Here is a 27,057-nt window from a genome sequence, read left to right on the forward strand (position 1 = left end):
GCAGGCTCCAGGCTCTGAGCTGTCAGCACAGAGCCTGATGCAGGGCTTGAATTCACCAATGGTGAGACTGTAACCTGAGCCTAAGTCAACGCTTAACTGACTGAGCCACCCAGGTGCCCCGGATAGCATGAGAGGTACAGAATGGTAGAACTGTGAGTGGCAGCTAACCTTTGTGGAAAAAGAATGTGGTTTTCCTCTACTATCACCTGAAGACACACTTGGCTATTAACATTTGAGTATATGGGGAGAGGAGGAGAGAGGGAGACAGGGAAAGAGGGAGAGAGGGGGAGAGGGAGAGTGGTGGAGGGTAGGAGAGCTAGAGCAAGGTTAACTATGGCAACACTTTCCCTCCTACCCCCACCTTCGATTAAAATCAACATCTATACTCCAACCACAATGCCCTGTAGTGTCGTGACCCCCTAGGTTCTGCAGCAAGAACTCTGTGGGAGGCCCTGAGCAAATCTCCCACTGAAACTCTAATTCTACTCTCCACCCCTGATTGCTTTGCAGAGGAGTAGATGTTTGCAACAAATCTAAATTTTTCATTTTCCCTCACCAAACCTTCAAAGCAAACTATGTATTTATGTGGGGAACTGGAAATGTTACCTCCAGGGAAAACTGGAATTTTACCTCAAGGGAAAACCTGAAGATCTTAGGACAAACCTACGGAGAAGAATCACTCCTCATGTTTGCACAGGGTATTATTGGCTTTTGTACAGCTCAGAGATAGCCTTTGTCCTTCAGGGAGAACTCAGTATGGGTGGAACAGCTCAGGGTCAGCATCAAGGAGAGACGGGCTTATCCTGAGAGGTGGAGTGGAATAGTCAAGTGTTCTGGATTCTCCACTCATTCAACAGAATTACAAATGTAAACCTCAGTGGGCTCCTGGGCTGCATCAAAAGGAGGCCCAGGAAGGTGCTGGATTTATAATTTTGGATGCTTTATTATCTAAAGTAAAAAGAGAAGATACAAAAGCTGTTTTATTTACCAAGCAAGTGCACTAGACCTATGGAGAGTTCTGGGCCTTTTGCTAAGCTGTCAGATGTTCGAGGCAGTTGGCCAGATGGCTGTGTTTTATGTCCCAGCTTAACATTTTCGAGGCTGCTGAATAATGTGGATCCTTTTCAGTGGAGTGACCTTCTCCAGAGCAGGTCTGGGTTTCTGATGTGCCATATGCACTGCTGTTGGAAATTTATGGCTGAGCTAAAGGTGAGAAAGAAAGAAAAAATAAGTGTATTGGACCTTTTTGGTTATAAAGTATTAGAGTAGCAGAGAACAATACAGTTGGTTGGGGCAACTTCACAGTTTTTGGTTGCTTCTTTAATATTTCTTTTCTTAAACCACCTCTAGCTCTGGGCTCATATGTGTTTATGTTCACCTGGATTTTCTCTCATTAGCTAGTTTCTGGTTTTGAAAATTATAAATAATAGTATATAAAAGATAACATACAGAAGATACATGTGCATTTATATGCACGTTTTGAAGTTATATCTGCAAAGGTAGAAATGGTTAATCGTATCTTGTCAGTCCTACAAGATTAGCAAGGACTGTGGCACTAGTATGCATATATGGAGCACTATATTCTAAGTAGGCTATGGGGATACTGGGGAAGGTTCTGCGGGGGAGGAACACCTCCATTGTCAAAAAAGCAGAAATAAGGAGCTTCTGGAAGAAGTAAGGAAGAGTTAGGGTAAGTTAGTATGTTCAAGTGTGTGAAATGGCTGTTTTTGTAGGTAAAAAATGGTCCCGTATTGGCTACTTAATATAGTTCAGTCTCTACAGTCTGGTAAATAGAAAGCTGAGGAGTGATTACTAGCTTCAGGTAACAAAAGTTCTCATTAGTCATCCCATGGAAGACATCTATGAGGAAAAGGGCTTATGTGGCTTTCAATGAACACAGACACTTTTGAGAATAAGAGGAATTTCACATGGAGCCAAGAGACCTTAGGGAATTTACACTAAGGACAGCTTAAGATAGAAAAGATGCCCAATGCAGTGAGCCATTCAGACATAATTTTTCCTAGGAGGAGAATGTGAACCCAGTGACCTTTTGGGTCCGTTCCAGTTCTTGGTTTCTAAGCTGATGGATACAATAGAAAGATGCCTAATAAGGACACTTGCCTTAGCCAGCAATGAAGGGATGCCTCAGCTCACAAGGAATTTAACTTATCACTGTAGAACTTAGATATCCTTGCCTGACACTCAAGTTAAATAAAGGGGGAGATAAACTGCACATGACCTCAAGCATCACATTGTTTATAGTTTGTTTGGGCTCTTCTAAGCCAGGGAAAACATATGTGCCTTATATCTCTTCTCAAATGTCCCTGAGCTTTGGACACACAGCATTCCCTTTCATGTGAAACTTGACTCCAGAAAGTCCTTTCTCTTGGTCTTAAAAAATTAAACAGACTGGAAAAGTATAAGCTAAACATTGTTAACAATGGTTATCTCTGAGGGATTATGGGGCAATTCCTAGTCTTTTGTTTTACTTTGCCTATCAGTATTTTTCTAAAAATTTTCTTTTACAATGAGCAGACAGAAGTAATATAATAATTAAACCCAAGGATGGTCTCTGCTGGTGTTTCAGCAGGAAGGATGACAGATAATTGAGGTATTGGTCATAAATGTTGCTTTAGAATCTTTTTTTTGTCAGATCAATTATCATTGGGCCATATGACAGGCATTTTATAGTGTGGTGAGGGCAGAGTGTTTTGTTTTGTTTTTCTTTCAACATTGGAACCAAACTTAAGAGGCCTTAGAAACTTAAGAGGCCACCAACTTCAGTAGTTTTTTTTTCCAGACTGGGTGTCTTTTGTGTCAGCTAAAATAGATGGATTATTTCAATTTTGCCCTAAACCACATTCGAGAGATTACAGATAGGATGAACAATTTGGCAGGTTACTTCAAGTCAAACACAAGGTGAAGGGAATGAGAAAGGAAACAAGTAATTCTTACCCAACAGAAATGTGGGCAAGTAACCACCGTGGGAGGGGCCAGATGGCAAGTGGAGACTGAGGAGGCGAAGCCCCAGAACTGACTGTTGTTCTGCAGAGTGAGACTGATCACCGTGGGGGTGGGGCAGGAGGGGACAGGCGGAACTAACTTGGTACCTGATCATCTCCAGGATTATCTCCACACTGTAGAGGCTGCATTTTTTTTTTTCTGATCACTTAAAAAATTGTGGTAAACTACACAGGACAAAATTTACCATTTCAACCATTTTTAACTGTGCAGTTCAGTGGCATCAAATATATTTACATGGTTGTGCAACCATCCCTCCCATTCATCTCCAGAACTTTTTCATCGCATCAAACTGAAGCTCTGTATCCTTAAGACAATAACTCCTTACTCCCTCCTCCCTACTCCTAGCCTCTGGCAACCACCTTCTGTCTCTATGAATTCTGACTACTCCAGGTATCACATAGAAGTGGACTCATGAAGTATTTGTCCTTTTGTGGCTGGCTTATTTCATTTAGCATAATGTCATCAAAGTTTACCCCTATTGTAATATGTGTCAGAACTCCCTTCCTTTTTAAGGCTGAAAAATATACCACATTTTGTTTATCTTTAATGTGGATATGTCCGTAGGATGATAGACATTTGGGTTGCTTCCACCTTTTGACTATCGTGAATAACACTGCTATAAATACTAGTATACAAATATCTATTCAGATCCCTGCTTTCAATTATTTTGGGCATATACCCACAGGTGGAATTGCTGGATCATGTGACAATATTATGTTTAATGTTTTGAGGAACTGCCATATTGTTTTTTATGGTGGCTATACCATTTTACATTCCCACCAGTAATGCACAAGAGGTAGGGTTTACATTTTAACTAAGGCATATAATGGAGTTCCTAAAAGTTCCGCTCAGCCGCTTTTTCGAGGGGTCTGCTGCAGAGCAGAATGAATGAGAAACTGTTCCTGGGGCCTGTTGGCCATCTGTGAACTGATCTGAGAAAGTTTAGGGAAAAAACTGACAAGATTGAGAAGGAAGCGGAAATAATTCTGGCAAAGACAATAGGCTTAGGGAAATTGAACATAATTATTAAATTACAAACGTACAGGTTTGGGGGAGTAACAAGGCTATACAGCAAGTCTTGAATATACAACAAGCGAATCAGGTTCTCTCATATGCCCCGCTCCCTCAATCAGGAAAACCTTAATGTAGAAGGACTTGGAGGTTGTGGGTGGTGAGTCTATAAAAAGTCTTCCATCGGAACTGATGAAGCTGTAAGTAAAATGGTCAAGCTCCAAATGCCCTAATTTTTTGCTGTAAATTTTGTATCAATGGAGATAGAAAGATTTTATTTTCAAAACTGGAACTAGAAATAAGAAGGAATAGCTTTCCAGAGTACAACCTACAACCAGCTGTCTTTCAGGCTAGCGTCTGAACTTTGGGGAAGCTTTGGAATTTTCATCATTAGTCTTTAAAAAAGACAGCGTTTGTAAAAAGAAAGGTGTTTCTTGTCTGATTCATTAGGATAAGAGAATCTAGGGTAACACTGTAAGAGAGAGAATTCAAGGCCAGTATATGTATAAGGATTCTGCCTTGCTGTGACTCCATCACATAAGGGACAACACACTGAACTTGAAAAGCAGATCAATAGAAACTACTCCATTGGGAATTTACCTTCATCTCGGGTAGCTGTGACCTCAGAACCTATAGTTTTAGTTTCGAAGAAAATGCAAAAGAAGTATGATAAAAGCCTTCGTGATTGGAGCTATGAGAGAAATTCTAGATGCAAGAAAATCAGTGTCAGGTTTTATTTTAGAGCCTGAAGTTAGGTAGTGTTAGCAGACTGGCAGCTCTTCCATTCATCTTTCCAGGGTGTTAACTTCCAACTTGAATGTTGGCACTTCAATTTCCACACCCTGTTAAGCAAAATGCTTAAAACAAAACATTCAGCTGAAGTCAATGAAATTCAAGGATACTCCTACGGTGATGTTAATCTACAGAACAGGAGAAACCTTTTTAGATTTGAAGATGCCTTTGATAGTTTCCGCTCCCCCAGGATCCCGTTTCACATACATCTCACTAACTTTGGCAGTGGTGACACATCTGGCAACTTGAAAAGTGGCCCCGACTTTAACTAGGCTTCAACATTCCAAACCCTCCACACCATAACCCAACCTTGTTACTCATGCTTCAACTGGATACTTTCATGTTCAGAGAAGCTTCACAACTATTGCCAAATCTAACTTCCATAACTGTCTAAAGAATTATATTTGGCAGTATCATTCACTCTCATTCCCTGCCTTAAAAAAAAAGATTAAATGAGTAATCATAAATCTCAGAGGAGCTACGTGACTTCTAAACGTTCAAACAGCCTTTTTAAGTAGTTGATGGAACGTGGTCTGAGATGGGTTCTCCCAGATTTTTAGTTTAGAGAGCTTATGGGGTTACAAAACCCCTTTTCTGCAGGAATATCGTGTTATATGGCTTGCCACCTGGCACCATGAATTCTCTCATCATGTAGGGCTGGAAGAGGCAGAAAGGGCTGACTGGAGAGGTAGGGAAAGATGGAGAAAGGTAGTGGGAGAGAGGTCTGTGTGCAGGGAGAAGTTGGAAAAAGTGGAAGGGGCAAATTTTAGGCTGCTTCCCACTTAGAGTCATACAATTCCAAGCTTCGGGGGATTGTTTTTCAATCTCCCAGATCTCAAACACTTGATTTTAAAGTAGGGCATCCAGAGATGAATAACATATGGATAGACATTTCTTACCATGTTTAAGTGGTTGATGAGATCCTATGAATAGGACTGTCCTCCTTCTGCCTTAGACTTTTAAATTCTTGCATTGCTATGAGAATTAACATGGGTTCTTGGAACTGAACATATTTCTAGCTGAGGGCATGAGTGAATGTTACTAAAAGGCAGAAGATATGACCCTCATTTCTGCTACTGTATTTCTTCTGGCCAATTGTGTATTGTTAGGTCTTCATGACAATATATATTGTGGGGGGAATCATAATGCAGGTGAAAATTCCTCAGCAGATACATATACTTACACCTCTATATCTTTTACGTACCTTAATTTTTTTGTATGAGTCTATAGAATTGATGCACTTTTTCATTTAAAAAATTAAAGTAGGGGCACCTGGGTGGCTCAGTCTGTTAAGCATCCGACTTAGGCTCAGGTCCTGATCTCATGGTTTGTGGGTTCCAGCCCTGTGTTGGGCTCTGTACTGACAGCTAGCTCAGAGCCCGGAGCCTGTTTCAGATTCTGTATCTCCTTCTCTCTTTGAACTTCCCCTGCTCACGCTGTCTCTTTCTCTCTCTCAGAAATAAATAAACCATTTTTTTAAATTAAAAAAAAATTAAAAATTAAAATAAAACTTATCTACAGTAAAATATACCCTTTTAGTGTACAGTTCCATGAGTTTTCACAAGTACGTACAGTCTGTGACCAAAATCAAGAGACAAAACCTTCAACCCCCCCAAATTTCCTCCTATCCCTTTGCAGTCAACTGCTCCCCCCATCCCCAGCTCCTGACAACCACTGATCTCAGCAGATCTATTTTTATAAAAGGCATTGGTCTTTTCACTCCAAGTTGACCTTTCTTATAAAATCTTATTATGCTTCAGGCTGAATTATGGATTTAGGGAGGAATTTTTTCATAGAAAGAAAACACATGGATCCCACCAACTGCCATATTCAAGATAGTCATACACGGTGATTTTGGGATTTGATTTTATTGCTTGCCTCTTACCCTTTGCCTAGGATTTTGAGTGATGTCCTGTAGGATACCTGCTTGGGAATAGAAGCTAATACTTATGAGGGCTAATTGCATCTGGCCCTGCTGTACTTTGCATGTGTTATATAACTTCATTTTCTTCTCACAAGATCTCTGGGAAGTGCATACTATTAACCACATCCCATTTACAGATGGGGAAACTGAGGCACAGAAAAGGGAAGAAATCTCTCAAGAACACATAGGTAGTGAATGACAGAGGCAGCAGGAGACCCATTTGATGTCTTACATCAGACCTGTTCTAACCAATAATCTGTGTAGTCTTAGCCACAGTCCTATGACAGTAAACACTGAACTAAGTGTTAAAGGTCTTTTTTACAAAATAGGTATAGTTGCTGTTAAAAGTATTTGTAATAACACACCAGCTCAAGGTTTTCTTATGATTTACAAATACAACTTGTTATTACTGTTGTTTTTTTTTGTTTTCTTTTTTTTAACTTTTATTTATTTTGAGAAAGACAGAGACAGTGGAAGTGGGGGAAGAGCTGAGGGAAGGAGAGAGAATCCCACGCAGGCTCTGCCCTGTCAGCGCAGAGCCTGATATTAGGCTCAAACCCACGAAACTATGAGATCATGACCTGAGCCGAAACTAAGAGTCAGATGCTTAATGGGCTGAGCCACCCAGGCACCCCTTGATTTTTCTTTTAATCTGTGAAATAGGAAGTAATATTAAAAAAATTTTTTTAATGTTTTATTTATTTCTAGGAGAGATAGAGAGAGATAGCGTGAGCAGGGGAGGGTCAGAGAGAGAGGGAGTCACAGACTCTGAAACAGGCTCTAGGCTCTGAGCTGGCAGTCAGCACAGAGCCCGATGCGGGGCTCGAACCCACGAACCACGAGGTCATGACCTAAGCGAAAGTCGGATGCTTAACTGTCCCAGGCATCCCAAGGAAGTAATATTTTTAATGGAAAGGAAAAGCCCCCTTCTATGTCATAGACATAGGCACCTATGTCTATAGAAAGCAATGTAGACTGGCGCTGTACCTAATATAGCATAGCATAATCAACCTAGTATAGCATAATCAACCTCTATTGACCACTCTCTTTAAACATTTTATCTGGGATTAACACATATTCTAGGGGAATGTGTCTAATCCTTTCAGTTCCACTTACAAGTGTGAAGATACTCTGGCACCTTGGGGAGAGGTGTATAGTGGGCAGCTGCAAAAGAATGTGAGACGCAGAAGCAGGGAGCTTGTGTGTTGCCCTGGCAGGGCACCATCCATCCCTCCCCTTCTTCTAAAGCCAGGAAGGCAAAGAGTTGCTTATGACCTCACCTCAAATAGATTTGTGGGAGAACCAAGCCCCACTCCTTAGAAGTCTTTGTAGCTGTAGTCTATAATCAAGATAGTGCCTTGTACTGGGGCACCTGGTTGGCTCAGTTGGTAGAGCCTGTGACTCTTGATCTTGGAGTTGTGAGTCTGAGCTGCATGTTGGGCATAGAGATTACTTAAAAAAAAAAAAAGATGTTGCCATGTACCAGCTGCCTTTTACATCCCTTGGACTTCAGACACACCTTTTTATTTCGCTGCCATAAAAACAGCGCTACTACCAAAACAGAGTGCAAACAGGTTACTCCATGCCAGGCACTGTTCCTAAGAACTTCATGTGTAGACATTCCTCTATGCCACACAACAACCCTGTGAAGTATATACTCTTATCTCCATTTTACAAATGACTTCTCTAAGGCACCGGATAAGTAATTTGATCAAGGTCAAATTGACCTCGGTAGTGGAGGAGCCACTACCAAATGGGGGCCCTAGAAGTCTAGCTACTCAGTATTTGCTCCAATCTTTTCCAGATCCCTGATTTTGACAGCAACTGCTAGTCTTTCTTCTATAAATTATGCAATCCTGTCCCTTCAAGTGAGAACAGCAGAAAGAGTAGTTATTCACGGCCATAAATGCAAAATATCTGGCCCCTAGAAGTAGAATGAGGACCATCACTTCATTTACCTACAAAATTTAAGAACAAACTAGTAAATTGGGATATCTGGGTGGCTCAGTTGGTTAAGCATCTGACTTTGGCTCAGGTCACGATCTCAGGGTTCGTGGGTTCGAGCCCCATGCCGGGCTCTGTGCTGAGTGCTGACAGCTAGCTCGGAGCCTGGAGCCTGTTTCAGATTCTGTGTCTCTCTCTCTCTCTCTGACCCTCCCCTGCTCACACACACACACACACACACACACACACTCTCTGTCAGAAATAAATAAAACATTAAAAAACAAAACAAAAACAAAAAACCTCACAAACTAGTAAATCCAAACCAAAATACTGTCGATCTGGTAAGAGTTTTCTTACCAATTTCTGGAGCTACTTAGAAGAAATACAAAATACAGAAACAAAAATAGCAATGGCCAACCACCCTCATAAAAAGATTCAACTGGATAAACCCAGCTAGTGCCTAGTCTTCCTCCAGCCTTACACCATGCACCATGCAACCCTCCACTAGCCACCTTTACCTGAAATCAAATATTTCCTTATGGTGGGGAGAAGGGTCAAAAAACTGCCAAATTCCTGTTATATAGGCTACTTTTTTACAAAAACATGGCAAAGTAAAACTGCCATTTTGGTATCATGATGCTTGCCTTATTTTCTATCTTATTTTTGAAGTGATTTATTAAATAGACATTAGGAATTTGGGAGAAACAACTTTTCTCACCCAAACCTCTTTGTGTTCCTTGGACTGAGAGCAGATTCTCTCACAAGGACATCAGATCTCTGAGAGTTGGGTAGAGGCTCAGTGGTCAGTGCTTGTTCACCCATGCAGACTGGTGTATTGGATAAATACTGACTGGCAGCATCTCGTGAGGGGCCTCACCATGGCTCACCTTCTCCAGTGTGTCGTTCAGGGTATCCATCGCCTGCAGTTTGGCAATATTTGCAATGGCACTGGAAAAATGAGACAAAATTTCATATAGGATGAGAAAACTTTCCTACTAAGGAGGCTAAATGATTTATATAAGGATTTATATCTACTTGGCCTTTAAGCCTTTACACTTGCTTGGTAATAGCTAGAAGGCAAAAAGAAAATTGGCTTCAGTGTGCCCATGTGCTACAAAAATCTTTACTTATTTTTGAGTGGGGGGAGGGGCAGAGAGAGATGGAGACACAGAATCTGAAGCAGGCTCTAGGCTCTGAGCTGTCAGCACAGAGCCCAACATGGGACTCAAACTCACCGACTACAAGACCATGACCTGAGCTGAAGTCGGACAGAGTAAGCCACCCAAGAGCCCCTTTACTAGTGTATTTTTGTTTTATCTTTCCTTGGAAGTATATAGCCTGGCGAATATTCACAACTAGTCAAACATGCCACTCCTGAGGATAACCGTTACCTTGACTTGTAGCCCTGTAGATTAGTTTTGACTGTTTCTGTACTTCATACAATGAATCACACAGCACGTACCCCTTTGTGTCTGGCTTCTTTTTCTCTGGCCAATTCATTTTGTGGGAGAGCATCAGTTAGGGCTAAGCCTGCAGTGCAATTTCTTGATGGAAACTACACTTGGCATTTTTTTTTCTGGATGTTTTGTGTTGGTTAGAAGTTATTAGGAAATGGACATAGATTGATGATGCTTAGAAATTTATTTCCTATAATACATTTTCCAAAAGCCATTCTCCAATGAGATGTAAGAGGGATGTCTGCCCATGAAAATGAGGTCCTCATATCTCATGCATACATTCACAAAAGGGATGACAACAGCAGAGGTGAATTTAGGGTAGAGCTAAAGAAGCTTGAGCTTCAGGGCCCACCCCTGCACATGCTCCTTCCCCCTCAGGAGGGTTTCTAGCCATTTCATAGCTGTAATGTTTTACTATTTTTCCTTAAAATGGCCCCCAAATCCTATACACATCAGGCCTCACATACCTATATCCGTTGCTGGTGAATAGGGCATGAGAGAGTGAGCTATTTCTTGCTGTTTATGTTTTGAAGTGATCCCCTTCTCATTTTTACTGACAGACAACAATTGAGTTTTTTAAGAGGGTTCCAATCACCACTTTATTAGTCTCTAGTCAACTCTTCCCACATCGTTCAGCTGATGACACAATTAACAGCAAGTCCCCATTTTCTGAGGTGCAGAGAAATGAATGACTTGTCCACTGGCTGCCAACTGGATGATGTATCCAAGTGATGAGTTTTTTTTTTCCTTTAATTTTTTGGTGAGAGATAGGGTGTGAGCAGGGGAGGGACAGAGGGAGAGGGAGTAGGAGCATCTCAAGTAGGCCCCACGTCCAGCGTGGAGTCTGACATGGGGCTCGATCTCACGACAGTAAGATCATAACCTGAGTGGAAATTAAGAGTCCGTTGCTCAACCACCTGAGCCACTGAGATGCCCCTAAGCCATGGCTTTTTCAGTTGTTCCTTAGAACCCTGGCCCAGGCATGTCAATCAGGTCACAAAAAACAGGGCTTCTGTTTGAATCAGGTTTTAGTTACAGAATAAAGCCAGCTTTCAATTTCAAGTGCTTTCTCTGTTCTAAGAACTGTCCTAGATGTTGGGTCTGAAGATGAATAATATGTGACCCCCACTGTTGAGGATTTTATATCATTGGCTTTCATTATGTGATAGTTATTCTCTGATATCAGAAGAAACAAAAACAGGCTGGTAATGGGGCAAATGAGTCTTTCATTTTAAAGTGGAACAGATCCTCAGTAAAGTTCTTTCCCAGAAATTGGGACGAAAATTTCAAAAGTGACTTAAAGATGGGGCACGTGGGTGGCTCCATAGGTTAAGTGTTCAACTCTTGATTTCAGCTCAGGTCATGATCTCATGGTTGTGATATCAAGCCCCAAGTCAGGTTCTGTGCTGGGCATGGGGCCTGCTTGAGATTCTCTCTCTCCCTCTGCCCCTCTCCAACTCACACTTTCTTAAAAAAAATAAAAAATAAAGTGACTTGAAGATAAGAAACAGCCAACAGAAATTCCATTCTGCATTCTCTTTCTGGGACTGCTACTATTTTAATTCTTTAGGACACCTCTTGAATGTCTTCCAGTTGATTCCTTTTTGAATCACTCATCGGGTCATCTATGGAAGCATTTTGAAATGGTCTCTGAAGTGCGCCCCAATACCTACCTGGAGAAGCCAGTTTGTTCCTTCGTTCCTTCTTTCCTTCCTTCCTATTTTTTTTTTTAACACATTTTCTTTAACCACAGTGCAGAGTGGTTGGGCCATTTGCACACCCAACCAGCCCACAGCTCTCAGCTTAGCTTGGGGAATGGAGCCTTCTGTCAATACAGGGGAAGGAGCAGGGAGAAACCAACCTCAGTAACTATATGCCTTCTGGCTATGCCAAATATAGTGGCCATTATTTTCTAAATAATTGAGTAATGGATTTAAAACAACTCCCCCTCCCCAGAAAACACCTCACCCATTTATTTTTAATTCAGAAGATCTGCTACGGCAGAAAGCATATTATAAAACCAGGGCCAGTCTAGGCTCATGTGAAAATAGGCTAAAGGAGCAGGAGTTGGGTTTGGATGCAGTCAGGATTGTGGTTTTGAAGTACAAGGACAAGGCAGCTGGGCCAGCTGCAGAGAGGAGGGGGAGAGGGAAGAGAATCTTTCAGAAGGTAGCTATGGGGTGAATGGCTACCCCCTTTCACCGTCCCTTCTTGGCTGGCTGCCTCTAACCCTGTGCAACCAAGGTCTAGGGAGCATAGGTTTGTCCTAAAATTCAGGGAAGCCTCTCACTTCTGGAAGCACAGTCATGCAAAACTCCCTGAGGTGATGAAAAAGAAGAAATCAAACACTCCCTACCTTGTTTTCTCTAATCCCGTCTTTTTGGTATGTCTCTCAAAGACGCCAATTTCTTGTTTTTTGGAAATTCGCATTCCTCCAGCTTTTACTATAACAAGTAAGCATCAACACAGGCGTGGTTAGAATAGAAAGGGCAGTCTTGCTTTGTGATTTTTTTTTTTTAGATTTGAAAAAAAATTTAGAACTTACTTTCTGAAGATCTAAACTTTTATCTAAAATAACACAATAAAATGTTACCCTGAATTGAAGAAAAAATATTGTGTCATGCAAACAAGGTGGGGAAGGGGAGAAGGGCTGAGGCCTGCTTTTTGATGTGCAGAGAGCAGGAACTGAGGCTAAAAAAAACCAACAGAGGTTTACACCTTTGTTTTGGGGAGGAGAATAACAACATACTCCCTTAGGCATTTCACTGAAAAACATTTTTTCTCTTATCAAAACAATTACATTCTTTATGACAGCAACAGACAATTACAATGTGACCCTCTTGTTTTCCCACAAGATTAGAGTTTGTGCAAGGCTTGCATTTTTTTTTTTTTTCCAACTAGATCATTCAAAAGCTAGATTCTGAGAGATGAGCCAAAAGTCAGGGCACGTGGTGGTAACAGGCCTTTAATTCAAGAGAGATGTCTCTGATCCCACTGGGTACCCACCTTCCATCCTGGACCCCAAACCTCTGACGTTGGCCAAGCTCAGAGGTTCTAATGAGTAATTAAACTACATTAATAATCCTGCCATTCAGGAGATCAATTAGTGTTAATTAGGCTACAGATGACCTAACAGCAATTCAAGTATTTAACAATGTCAGATGAAATCAACTTTTGAAAAGGAACAACCCATTTCAGATTGCAAGTCAAAGCAAATATTTCTCTCTGTTCCCAGGAAATGTGCACATCTAAAATCTAACAAACTCAAAGGAGAAAAAGCTAAATGGATGTTGATGTGTTTGAACTTGTTAATTCGCTTCATGGAAATGCCAAATTGGCAATTTCTAAAACTAGTCCCAATAAAGTGAAAAAATAAGGAAAACCCATTCTATTTCTCAATGCACTTGTGAATTTGACTTTATCCTTGTTCTTTAAAAATTATCACATTTTTTGTTGATTTTGTAAAACACACGTAAGGCACACAATTCAAAAAGCATGAAGAGGTCTGCAGTCTCCCTCTTACCATTATTTCCAGCTCCCAGTTCATCTCCCTACGAACTGCTAATGTTACATGTTTCCTATATGTTCATCCACAAATATTCCATATTTTACGATTTTTTATTTTTTTATTTTTAATTATTTTCTTTTAATGTTTATATGTTTATTTTGTGAGAGGAGTGGGGGGAGAGCTCAGGGAAGGGACAGAGAGAGAGAATCCCAAGCAGTTCCCGTGCTGCCGGCAGAGTCCGACCTAGAGCTGGAACCATGAACAATGAGATCACAACCCGAGCTGAAACCAAGAATCGGACACTCGACCAACTGAGCCACCCAGGTGCCTCATCACATTACTATTTTTTAAATGGCAGCATTGACAGACATTGTTTTACATCTTGTTAGTTTATATTTTTCATTCAATCATAAATTTTGGAGTAAATTCCTTACCTATCTTTGTAGAAATGTGTCGTTCTTTTTAACATCTGCTTTAACATTTCTTTATATGAACATTCTGTGTTTACCTAACCAATTCCCAAATGTTGGACATTTCAGATTTTTCTAATTCATTGATGTCACAAATAATGCTGCAACAAATATCCTTTTATATGCATAATTTTGCACAAATGCAAGTATATCCATGGGATAAATTCCTACAAGTGATCTTGTTAGTTCTTAAGTTCTATGTGCATTCGGAATTTTGTTACATGTTGCCTAATTGCCCTTCACAGAAGTTGTACCTGTTTACAATCTCACGAGCTCCGATGACAGTGCTCCTTTGCCCTACCTCTGGCAACAATGTGAGCTGGAAATGTTTTGTTTTGTCAACCAATAAGTGACCCAAAAGTGATATCTTTTTAAAATAATTTTTTAAATTTGTATCTATTTTTGAGGAGAGAGACAGAGCATGAGCAGGGGAGGGGCAGAGAGAGAGGGGGACACAGAACAGGAAGCAGGCTGTCAGCACAGAGCCTGACACTGGGTTGGAACGAACTAACTGTGAGATCATGACGTGAACTGAAGTTGGCCGCTTAACCGACTGAGCCACCCAGGCGCCCCGAGATTTCTTCCTTTTAGGGGAAAATCATAACCTTACATTCCTGGTGGCTCTCTATTCAAGAACATGGTATGCTTTTCCATTATTTTGGTCCCTCGGTAACTGGTTTGCATAAATCTTACACATTTATTGTTAGGTTTATCCCCTAAGCGGTCTGTCTTGCTGTTGCTATTATAAATGTGGTTGATTCTTCAATTGTTGTTCTTATATCATAGTTGTTCTGGTATCAATGATTTTAGACCTAGATCTTAACTGAATTCTTACTGTTTTTAATAGGTTTTTTTTGGTTGATTCTCTTAGGTTTTTTGGGTAAAAAAATTATATAACCTGCAAAGAATTATAATATTACTTCCTGTAGAATAATGTTAGTCATGATGGTTGACATCTTTGTTATCCTAATTTTTAAGATATTGTTTTTCATATCTTTCTACTTAGGTGGATACACACACACACATACACACAAATATACATGTGTATGTGTGTGTATATATATATATTTATATATTTTATATATATTTTATATATTTATATATATTTATATATATTTTATATATTTTATATTATATATATTTTTATATATAAATTTATATATATTTATATATTTTTTCATATTAAGGAAATATTATTTCTTTGGGCTTAAAAGTACAAATGCCTTTTTACTTTTTAGCACTCATGGATATGATGCATGGTTTTTGTCCTTAATGTGGTCAATTATATTAACATATATTAATATATAAAGCTATATTAATGGATATCTATCAAACCATTCTTGCATTCATGGAATAAACTCCACTTGGTCATTTTGAATCACCGAGCTGTTTTTTCATTGATTATAAAAGCCTCTCATTAGAATTTTGTAATATTAGATGCAGTCTAGGAAAAAAAATACTATTTTTACACATGGTCTGCTTTAAATTCATACACACACACACACACACACACACACAGACAAACATTATGTGAGATAAAGGCCCATAATGTGGGAAAGAAATCAAATGATGTGAAAATCTCTTCTGAACAGCCGTGGAATGTAGATGTGAAATAAACAAAGGGATGGCATTTCTGGGAACACTGAGGAGGGGTGCACCCCTGTATGAGGGGTGATGGTGTTTACAACGCTGCTGTCTCTTGAACTGAGAGGAGTCAAGCAGAGGGTCTAGAGTATGAGGCCTTCAGTAGCTCCTCATTTGTATTTTTCATTCTCCTTGTGACAAGTGCTTTTGAAATATGGAGGGCTAAAATTATTTTCTTACTAATATTCCTTGTGTTTTCTCTGATGCTATTGTTTCAACATATTTTCTTCTACCAGGCTGAGTATTATCACCAACTATAGAAGCAAACTTGTTAATAGTTAAAATAAGCAATAGTTAAAAATGAGAAGCCATTTGGAATGTTGAGTTCTGTGCCACTCATCTGCAAGGATCTGGACGATCTAGAGAAGTCCAGAGGAGAGGGGCCAGAGAGGAGAAGGGAACCATGTCACAAGAGGAAGTAGGGAGTCTGGAAAGATCACTTCTGAAGAAGATAGACTCAAGGGAACTTAGGTGCCGTCTTCAAAGAGGATTATCATGTGGAGGAGAAATGGTTTCTTGGTGAGGAAATTTTATGTAGGATCAGTTATCTCTACTCCTCCTGAGCTCTGGAACCTTGAGCAAGATGCTTAAACCTCTCTAAGACTCAGTTTCTGCATCCTTCAATGATACCAATTGTTCAGGTTGTTCTAGAGAATAGAGGTGATACAAGCACCTGGTTCATGGTGGGCACTTGACAACTGTTACTACGCATATCTATTTCATGTTGTTCCAGAGGAGAGAATGAAGACCAAAGGATAAATGCTCCTCAAAGGCAGAGGCTGGCTACTAGTTTGGCTAGTGGGTGTCATTCAAAGTGAAGTAGGCTGCTTAGGACAAGAGTAAGTCCCTTGGCTCTCAGTGTGTTAAAGAAAAAAAGTACACTTGCCATGAACATCTTAGGACAATTTTGGAGAATTTGCTGGAAGTTGAACTAGATAATCTTTATTATAAAGTCTTTACTTCAAAGTAAAATTGCTTTCCTCCCTTTGAAAGAATATAAGGCACTTAACAGAATGTCAAAAGAAATTTAAGAATGCACTCTTAAGAACAATAAAACAAAGACATTCGAAGGGAAATTAAAAATCCTCCCATATTCCTACTTCCATCCTGGAATCTTTGAGTCCTCTCTGTGACGGGGCTGTATGCTCTAACTCAGTAATTTAGGAAGCATAAGTAAACCACAGACACCTAGGATTTCCAGAGCACAGTTCTTATACTAAAGTTGTTCTGGTAGGTAGGTAATATACTTGGTCAGGCATGTACAGTAGAAAGACACAGAAGGTAATATCTTCATGCTGTAGATGGCTCCACTAAGATACAGATTAAGGCTCTCACTAGTTGTGGTGACTGAACCAGATGGAACCAGTTTGTGGGAGAGTCAGCTTCAAAGCTCTGCTGGGAACACTGGCCATACTGGTCTCCCATCCTGTAGATAAGCTATTATAAATAAGTATTTACCACCCGACACAATCAGGTGCTTGCCCATTTTCAATATACCAGATAGATCTGACTCATGAGAATGCTTCAAAGTTTCACTGTATCTAAATTAGTTTACTTAAAGTTGTAATAATTTACACATTTCCATTTTGGGGACTATATTGCCTTTTGGATTTCTGTAGTAATAATTTACACATTTCCATTTTGGGGACTATATTGCCTTTTGGATTTCTGTAGAAGGACCAACTGGAATTGAGCAAGGTAAAATATGAACTGATTTAACATTTTAACAGGTCTTTCAGTACAAATACATGAGATAAGAGTGTAGGTCTTTTCAATAAGCAAAATGAACTAGAGATTTAAAAACATGTGAAAGAGAGAGATGCCCTTTTGGATAGTTTCATTAGAAAATCTAAATTTATGTGGGGAAAATGAACCTTTGCTCTCCTATCTCTGATTAAGTATTATACTATATAATAACTTTTCAGTTAAGATTTTCCAGGCAACAGTTTTTGGTAGAGGGTAGTCAAGGTAAAGAAAGACACATCTGCCCTCAAAATAAGCTTTTTTTCCTTCACTAATCAGTGGAAAATGGATAGAGAAAAGCTGAATAACACAAAGGTTTGTGTACACTCTGCCTTTGCCTTAGCACTTATATTTGAAAATTTTTAATTAAAGGTTAGATGTTTGCAAAACATTCACTTTGCATTTACAGTCAATGTTTCAGCCCATTTCTTAATTTTTTTTAAGGTTTATTCATTTTCAGAGGCAGAGAGAGACAGAGTGTGAAGCGGGGAAGGGAGCGAGAGAGGGAGACAGAATCCAAAGCAGGCTCCAGGCTCTGAGTCGTCAGCACAGAGCTCCACACAGGGCTCAAACTCAGAGACCATGAGATCATGACCTGAGCTGAAGTTGGACGCTTAACCAACTGAGCCACCCAAGTGCCCCATGTTTCAGCCCATTTTAAGATGCCAATCAAAACCCAAACGAAAAAGTCAGGAGAAGGTGCTGAGGTAATTAGAGAGGGCTTTAGAGCAGGAGACCTTTGGCACGGGGCCCACTTTCTTTTCAAATCTCAGCCCCACTCCCCATTAGCTGTGGCTTTGGGAAAGTCCCTCAACCTTGCTGACTTTCAGTCGGCTCCTCCGTGAAACAAAGATGATAGCACATTTGGTCTGCAGGGCTGTGGGCATGTCTAGGAGAGCAGCTGGTCCTGTGGTCATCCCGACCCCTGGCCCTGTAATGTTTGGGGTGGCGGGCATCACAGTGTCTCCTCGAGCCTCACAGACCAACTCCCATATGGTGACTTGAACAGACTGGAGTTGAGAATTAAGCCTTTGGTGTTTGTTTTATTTTAAATAATTCCTGTCCTTACATAGCTATGGTCTTCCCCTCATTTTCTGCATGAGATTCACACTTGGACATGTCCCCAGACCTCCTTCTCTCTTTAATGAGCCAGAAAACTGATTCTCTCTGGGGGTTTTAAGGTGACCCCTCTGATGGCTCTGACTCATTTGACTTAAACCAAATTACAAAATGTAAGAGATATATAAAACTCAGGAATTCTTGCTCTTTCTAGTTACTTGGCTTCCTCATCTTACTTTCCACTCACACATTTTTGTCTGTTCATGTAATGGGGTTCTTCTAAAACGGGGAGCGAGGCAAATCAGAAAAGCAGAAAATTCAAAGCTAAGTTGACTAGTGCCTAGGGCACGTCATGTTTCATGGATACTCGTTTCACAGCACAAATGTATGACCAGGGCTGACAGAGATGCAATATATTGTATTCATATATGTGAAAGAAAAGCACATGTAGGTGGACAGAGTACAGCTGGCTGACTTAGCAGAGGTTTAATTTTTTTAAAACAATACTATCTTGACGTTTTTTTTTTAAGTTTATCTATTTTGAGAGAAAGAGAGTGAGAGAGAGAGAGTATGAATATGTAAGCAGGGGAGGGGCAAACACAGAGGGATGAGAGAATTCCAAGCAGGCCCCATGCTCAGAGTGAAGCCCAATTTGGGGCTCAGTCCCACATTGTGGATCATGACCTGAGCCGAAAGCAAGAGTCAGGCACTTAACTGACTGAGCCACCGAGGCACCCTTATTAGCCCCTGCTTTATTTATTTATTTTTAATGTTTTATTTATTTCTGAGAGAGAGAGAGACAGTGTGAGTAGGGGAGGGTCAGAGAGAGAGGGAGATACAGAATCTGAAACAGTCTCCAGGTTCTGAGCTAGCTGTCAGCACAGAGCCCGATGTGGGGCTTGAACCCATGAACCATGATATCATGACATGAGCTGAAGTTGGATGCTCAACTGACTAAGCCACCCAGGCGTCCCAAGCTCCTGTTTTAAAGATGAGGAAACTGAGGCCAGAGATGTGGAATGAAAATGGAGTTTAAGCCTAGGGCCTGACTGATTCCAAAGGCCGTGTCAGACCCATCCCACCATATCACATCTGATTCCCACTCTCAGGGATCTCTATATTGCTCCTAAAAATCAGGTGATGTTTTAGTGGAGTTTTGGCAAGGAATTATTTTTGTGCCATAAATACAATTTTGCACCATAGCAAACTGATTCAGGCTTAAAATACGTAGCAAGACAAGCTGAAGGATGAGGTTTCTTTGTTCCCTCGCTCTCAGCAGGGAGGCACAAGTCTGCCTTCATCTCCATTCTAATTATCCCAAACCTCTTATCTGTAGTGTCACAGTTCATAATAATTAATTGTCATGCCAGAGGCATTGTGACATGCTTGATGGAGTCATGGTGTGCTATGTACACAGAGTAATTAGCAGTCATTAGCGGAGGGACAGAAAGTTCCTGGTGGTTTCATTCAAACTTTCATTTGGTTAAGTTTATCTCTGTGTTCTTTGTGCATAAATGTAATTTAGCAAATCAGGTTTTAGCTTATCCTTTTTATGAAGGATTGGGGTGGAAGTGGTGGGAAGAGAATGTGTTCTTTTTTTCTTTTGTCTTTCTGTAATGAATTTCTTCTCTAATAATTTGCATGTATAGTTCCTGACCATTAGGTAGCATCATTAACTTTAAATACAGATAATGTTAAATATTGCTAAATCCAATTACAAACATAAAATGTCAGGAGTCTGCTACAGGAAACCAGGGCAGTGTGCCTAGAACTTGAAGCTCAGATTCAGTAATAAAACTCTGACTCTTTTCAGGTGGGCCACCCACCATAAAGCCATCAAGCCTCTCTGTCACTGTTTGGAGCTTTCTGAAGCTTATACCTACCTGTCAGCATCCTCTGCAGCAGAGATGGCTGAAATAACCTTTGATTAAAGGCACTAAGAATTACACCAACCAATAAATAAATTTTGTAAATGGAGGAAGGCAAGAACAAAGTGGTCAAGATTTTATTTTTAAAAATTTTTTTTAATGTTTTATTTATTTCTAGGAGAGAGAGAGAGAGAGACAGCGTGAGCAGGGGAGGGTCAGAGAGAGAGGGAGTCACAGACTGAAACAGGCTCCAGGCTCTGAGCTGGCAGTCAGCACAGAGCCCAACGCGGGGCTCGAACCCACGAACCACGAGATCATGACCTAAGCGAAAGTCAGACGCTTAACCGACTAAGCCACCCAGGTGCCCCAAATGTGGTCAAGATTTTGAGATCTTAAGGGAGAAAGAAGGAAGGCAGTTGAAAGAACATAAAACTGGCTAAAAATAGTCCCGTACACCTTAGCCAATCTATATGAACATATGGTTAAGTACAATAAAACTAACTTCCATATTTCAGAGAGCATAAGTTAAAAAAAAAAGAGTGAGAGAAAACTGTGGCTACTTTGCAAAACACCTTGATTGATACCTTTTCTAGTCAGCCCCCTCCAGTGCTTGGGTCCTTATTAAAAAGTGCTCCTTTGCGGGGCGCCTGGGTGGCTTAGTCGGTTAAGCGTCCGACTTTCGCTTAGGTCATGATCTCACGGTTCGTGGGTTCGAGCCCCGCGTCGGGCTCTGTGCTGACTGCCAGCTCAGAGCCTGGAGCCTATTTCAGTCTGTGACTCCCTCTCTCTCTGACCCTCCCCTGCTCACGCTGTCTCTCTCTCTCCTAGAAATAAATTAAAAAAAAAAAAAAAAAAAGTTCTCCTTTGCTTGATGACAAGGCAACCCCAAAGCCTGAGGGAAGAGAAATATAAAGTTTCTGTCCTCTGTGTGGAAGCTGGTTTGCCTGGGTACAAAGTCAAATGATGTACAGACATCTTTGGGTGACTGAGTCTTAGGATTGGAACTTCTTGGGAGGAAGGTTGTCATGGCAGTTAATCACCTTCCTGTGGATGTGTCACTGCCAACCTCCAGCCAGAGAGGGAAGGTCCCTTTGCATGAGCACTGAGCCCCTTACACCTACCTATGTCATTAGGTTTTAATTCAACTGGGGCTTCACAAATCCCCAGGTGGTTTATTCACAAGCCCAGAAGGTCAAAAGACAGAGGGAAAGCAGGTTGCATGAAGTTAAAGTAACAGCAGGACATTGAGAACCTCCACTCTGTTGGGGTGCCTCTGATAAAGGCATTGGTGGAAAGAGAAGCAGCGACAGCCGTGAGGCCAGTGCCATCCGTAGGGTGGAGGGCAGGTGGGTACCTACCTGCAGGAGGATGCCCCCCTTTCAGCGGGGAGAGCAGGACTTGCACTTCATTTGCCATAGTGTGCGTGTGCCCGTGCCAATGCCAGCCCGGTGCTCTGGAGGCTGAGCGCCAGCTGCTGCCCCACTGCACCCTGGCTTTATATGGGCTGGGGGCGGGGCCCCTTCAGGGCATTGTTGAGCAGCAACAGGGCTTGTCACCTCGCTTTCTGGGAAGCTCCATCTCCTTGGCAAATTTTCTCAGATTTTCTCGCCTTCCCCTTATCTCAGAAGGCGAGATAGATGGCTGAGGGAACTCTTATTTTCTTTTGCCAGAGGAAGGGGAGAGGGTAAAGTTCAGTGGAATTCTTTTTCTCACCAACTATTCATCCATTAAGTATATACAGTGTGTATATATATACACATCTACAATGTGACAGGCTCTCCATCCCATTCTGGTGTAACATTTTTATTTCAAGACATCCGTAGTCTTTCTGAAGAGACAGTTAGAAAACAAAGCACTATGCCCTTGCCCTAGCCTTTGTTATTGTGAGCATTCATATGAAGAAGATAACTGGGGATGTGCACAGAGACTTCTTCACAAGGATGGCAATCATGTATTTTTTTTCTTTATTTTTTAGAAATGATTGGCATTGATATAAACATTCCCACAAAGAGTGCGATAGTTAAGATATAGCCATGAGAATACTATGTACACATTACATATTGTGTTTTCAAATAATATTTAATGATGTGAAACTATTCATGATAAGATAGTGAAAAAATAGGCTAGAAGCCTGTAGATGCTAATTTTGTTAACAAGAAAAAGACCAGATATAAACTTTATTGTATCTTTAGTGCTGATCAAAGTTGAGCAGATGGCAGTTACTTAGAAATATTTCTTTGTTCTTCAATACAATTAGAGACTTCTGCTCTTCAAAAAAAAAAAAGAAGAAGAAGAAGAAGAAGAAAGAAAGACAAGGAAAAAAACCCCAAAAGAATCCTCTGCTCTTCAGAAAACATTGTTAAGGAAATGAAGACCAGCCACAAACTGAGGGGAAAATAAAAAATGTGTAGAACACATTTCTGGTAAGTCCTGGCATTGAGAATACGCAAAGAAACAACTCAGTAATAAGAAAACAAACAACTCAATTTAAAAAAATAGGCAAACGTTTAAAACAGAAACTTCACAAAGTAGAGACATCGACCATAAATAAACACATAAAAAGATGTTCAACATTATTAATCATTAGGGAAATGCAAATGAAATGCATTACACATGTATTAGAATGGCTCAACTAAAAAAAAAAAGAAAAGAAAAGAAAAGAAAAAGGAAAAGGAAAATACAGCATCCTGATGAATATGTGGAGCAATGGAAACTCTCATACGCAGTTGGTGGGAACGCCAATTGGAAAAGCCACTTTGGAAGTCAGTATGGTAGTTTCCTATAAATATATCATGTAACATTAGTCATACACTTACTGTGTGACTAACAGTCCAATTCCTAGGAATTTTCCCAAGAGAAATGAAAACACATGTATGTACAAAAATCTACATTTGAATGTTTTAACAGCTCCTATTCATAATGGATAAAAGTTAGAAACAACCCAAATCCATCAAATGTAGAACAGATAAACAGATTGTGGTGTATCCATACAATAGAATACTACTCTGCAATAATAAAAAAATGAACAGATATTTACTTGCAACAACATGGATGACCCTCAAAAGCATTAGGCTAAATGAAAGAAGACTAAAAAACCAGTTACTGTAAGATTCCATTTATATGACATCCTTGAAAAATCAAAACTACAGGACCAGAAATCAGATATGATTGCCAGACGAGAGGGTGGGGAGAGTGGTTTCGCCACAAAGAGGTAGGAGGCGACTTTCAAAGCTGTTAGAAATATTCAAGAGACTGTGGTGGCAATTATATCCACCATGCATCATATGTATATCATATAAAAGTGGTGAATTTTACTGTATGCAAATTATACCTCAGTAAAAAAAATCTATTTGTTAAATAATGAATAAAAATATTTCAAAATATTAGGAGTGGTTGTCTATAGGTAAGAATATTACCTGTTGATTTTTGTTATCTTCTATTTTTCTGTATTACTTTTAAAATCAATAAAAATCAATAAAAACTTTTTTTAGGGGAAAATTATGTTAAAGTGTTTTGGCCAAGGTAGGTACATGCTGTGGGAGCAAAAAGAAAGGATCATCCATATCATCTAGCAAATATTTTGTGAGTGTTTCCCCTGCAGAGCCCTGGACTAGGAGCTGGGGTTTAGAGGTGACAAAACCCTACCCACTCTTTCAGAGAAGCTCAGAGTCTCATGGGGGATGTAGGAAATAAGATGAGGAGAAGGCTAAGAGGATTCCTTCTGTAGCTGACAATAGAAATTTCTGTGATGATGGTCTGTGCTGACAGCCAGCTCAGAGCCTGGAACCTGTTTCGGATTCTGTGTCTCCCTCTCTCTCTGACCCTCCCCTGCTCATGCTGTCTCTCTCTCTCTCAGAAATAAATAAAAAACACTAAACAGAAAAAAGAAATTTCTGTGATGATGGAAATGTTCTCTATCTGCTCAGACCAATATGGTAGCCACAAGGCCCATTTGATTTGGGCACTAGAAATGTGGCTGGTGTAATGGAGAAATCAAAATTTAAATTTGATTAAAGTTAAATTATAATTAAAATTTAAATATTAATATAAATAGCTACATGTGGCTTATGGCTATTGTATTGGATAGCGTGGGTCTATAGCGTGAAATCTAGATGTGTGATTGCTTGTTGTCCAGAAATCACTGATTGGGCTCCATTTCTGCAAGGTGCAGAAGGCCAGGAGGGCATCAAAGGGTGGCCATCCCTTAGGAGAGGCTATACTGAGGGCAAACCAACTGATTGTGTAGAATATAATACATGTCCAGGCAAGGAAGGCTTCTTCTGAGCAAATGCTTAGTTTACGTTTAAGTTATGTTAAGTGGTTCCTTTTCCACCTCATTCACAAGCAAGGCCTTCAACAGTATGATCTGAGCTGACAGCAGTGATGTTGTCCAGGAGGTGATGGTGAAGGAAGGCTAATCAAGGAAATCTGAAAGGTGTAAGTAATTAGAATCCACAGGGCATCCCCTCCAGATTCTATCCTATCCAACCCTACATATTTAACATGAGCCTCACGGACAGATAGGGTGTGTGTTAACTTTTGTTTTCTTTTATCCACCCCCCCACCCCCAATAGAAAATATCTACCAGCTATTAGCAAGATTGTACATGGAAGTAAATAAAGGAGTGGCATAAACTAAAACCAACCTGTTTTACTATAGAAACATGAGAAGAAGAGGGGAAAAGCAAAAATGAGGCCAATGTGTTTTTCCTTCCCTGCCTCTGCCAACATGGTCTTCCCCACTCTGCTACCATCTCTGCTTCTACAAGAACAGAAGGCCTACAGTCCCAATTCTGACTCCCTTGGGGCAGGTGCATCACTGCGGGGCAGCCCCCTCAGGGTGACGGGGTCCTCTCTCACTCTATCTTATGTAAGTCATTCAAAACCCAGGCCTGTTTTGCAAGCTGTTTTGCTGAGTATAACCTGAATTCTTTACTCTGAGGATAGACTAGAGCCTCCCTCAGGATGAAAGTCTCATCCAAAGAAGGCAACGTGTTATTACCCTTTAAATGGGCTTATAAACCTCATTTTAAGAGGAATATTGGTCTAGTTAACTGCAATGGGAGACTAGTTGCTGCTGGGACCAGAGTATTTGAAATGTTGCTTAGTAATGCTGAAAGCCTAGTAAAATGGCTTCTCATAACTGTGAGGTTGCCAGATAGCTTTTTTTGTCTTTTAAGTGAAAGGACAATATAACATTAAAGATGTTAATAATACTTTCAAATTATATGACACTTTCATCGTAGTACTTTCTTCTTTTAATTTGTGTGGGGGGAGCCATTATTATCTTCTTCACACAATCGCAGTTTTGCAGTATGCCTTTCATTTTTAGATTTTTTTGTCTTAACATTAGTTATATACAGTATCTAATACCCGGTTCTGAAAGTATGAGAGAGATATATGTCAGACTGTCACCCGCAAGAAAGCCAACCAGGAAGGGGAGGACTCTTGGGTAGCAGGTGGTTTAGAGGGAAGTCCCCTTCAGGGGGCCCTGTCCCCAGTCTCTCAGCCTCCAGTGCGCCCCCCCCCCCCTCCGGGTTCACCAGCTTCCTTTTCTTTGTTTTTAAAATGTAGTATGCCCTTCTCTCCCCTCTTTCTCCAAAACACCCAGATATTCCTTTCCTCCAGGGACATTTTTAAGTCCAAGTATTCTGTAGCAGCAAACTTGTGCTGTCTTCTCTCTCTACTTGCTGGACCCAAAACAAAGAATCCATTACTAATTCAGAGGTGTATGTAGGGATGTTTCCTCTGAGAAACATGCAGGCAGAACTTTTGCAGATAGGGGACTACCCCAGCAACAAGTCTCGATGCTGTGTACAGGATGGCGTATAAGCACAGCTTTGATGTTAGTTGATCTTGATAATAAGGCAAACAGTGATGAGCATACTTCCCCTTGCCTTGGTGGTTTATAGATGGATGTTGGAGCAAAGAGACAAATAGTCTTCATTAGAAGATGGTAATAGTCACTTGTTTATGGACGTGCACTTGAGAAGCTTAGTGAAAACACTAATTTCTGTAAATCCCTACCTTGCCCACCTGCTATAAAGTAAAAATGTATTTACCCCATTTTACAGGTGGGAAAAGGCCATAAAAAGAGGTAAAGAGAGGCCAATGAGTTGTTACACATTGTAAAGTGGCAGAGAAACGATTGGAAGCTGCTGTTGACCCACTGTTGGCCGAATGTTTATTATTGTCCGGGAGCTTGACCCATTAAGCATCTGGAAAGTCACACTGGGAATCTGTATACCACACCCTGGGAATCTGTACACTACACACTGGGAATCTGTATAGCAAACACACACTGGGAATCTATACAAAACACTGGGAATCTGTATAGGGCACACTGGAAATCTGCATCACACACACTGGAAATCTGTATCAGACACACTGGAGATCTGTATAACACACACTGGGGATCTGTATACCACACACTAGGAATCTGTATAGTGCACACAGGGAATCTGTATGACACACACTGGAAATCTGTATGATACACATTGGGAATCTGTATGACACACACTGAGAATCTGTATACCACACACTGGGGATCTGTATAACGCACATTGGAAATCTGTATAGTGCACACTGGGAATCTGTATACCACACATTAGGAA

At 40.5% G+C, this 27,057-nt stretch overlaps 1 protein-coding gene across 1 annotated transcript; it reads right to left on the reverse strand.

The window, feature by feature from the left end:
* Positions 1-983: 983 nt before the first annotated feature.
* On the reverse strand, positions 984-21,860 carry DAPL1 (death associated protein like 1). The gene is made up of 4 exons (XM_039237511.1): positions 21,803-21,860; positions 12,509-12,596; positions 9,583-9,643; positions 984-1,203 (listed from the first exon to the last, which is right to left on the reverse strand). Exons 1-4 carry the CDS (start codon positions 21,858-21,860, stop codon positions 1,087-1,089), a joined length of 324 nt encoding a protein of 107 aa, XP_039093442.1. The 3' UTR covers positions 984-1,086.
* Positions 21,861-27,057: the final 5,197 nt, after the last annotated feature.

This window comes from Hyaena hyaena, unplaced genomic scaffold (genome assembly GCF_003009895.1).
Source record: "Hyaena hyaena isolate Hyena2069 unplaced genomic scaffold, ASM300989v1 scaffold_126, whole genome shotgun sequence".
Lineage (NCBI taxonomy): Eukaryota > Metazoa > Chordata > Mammalia > Carnivora > Hyaenidae > Hyaena > Hyaena hyaena.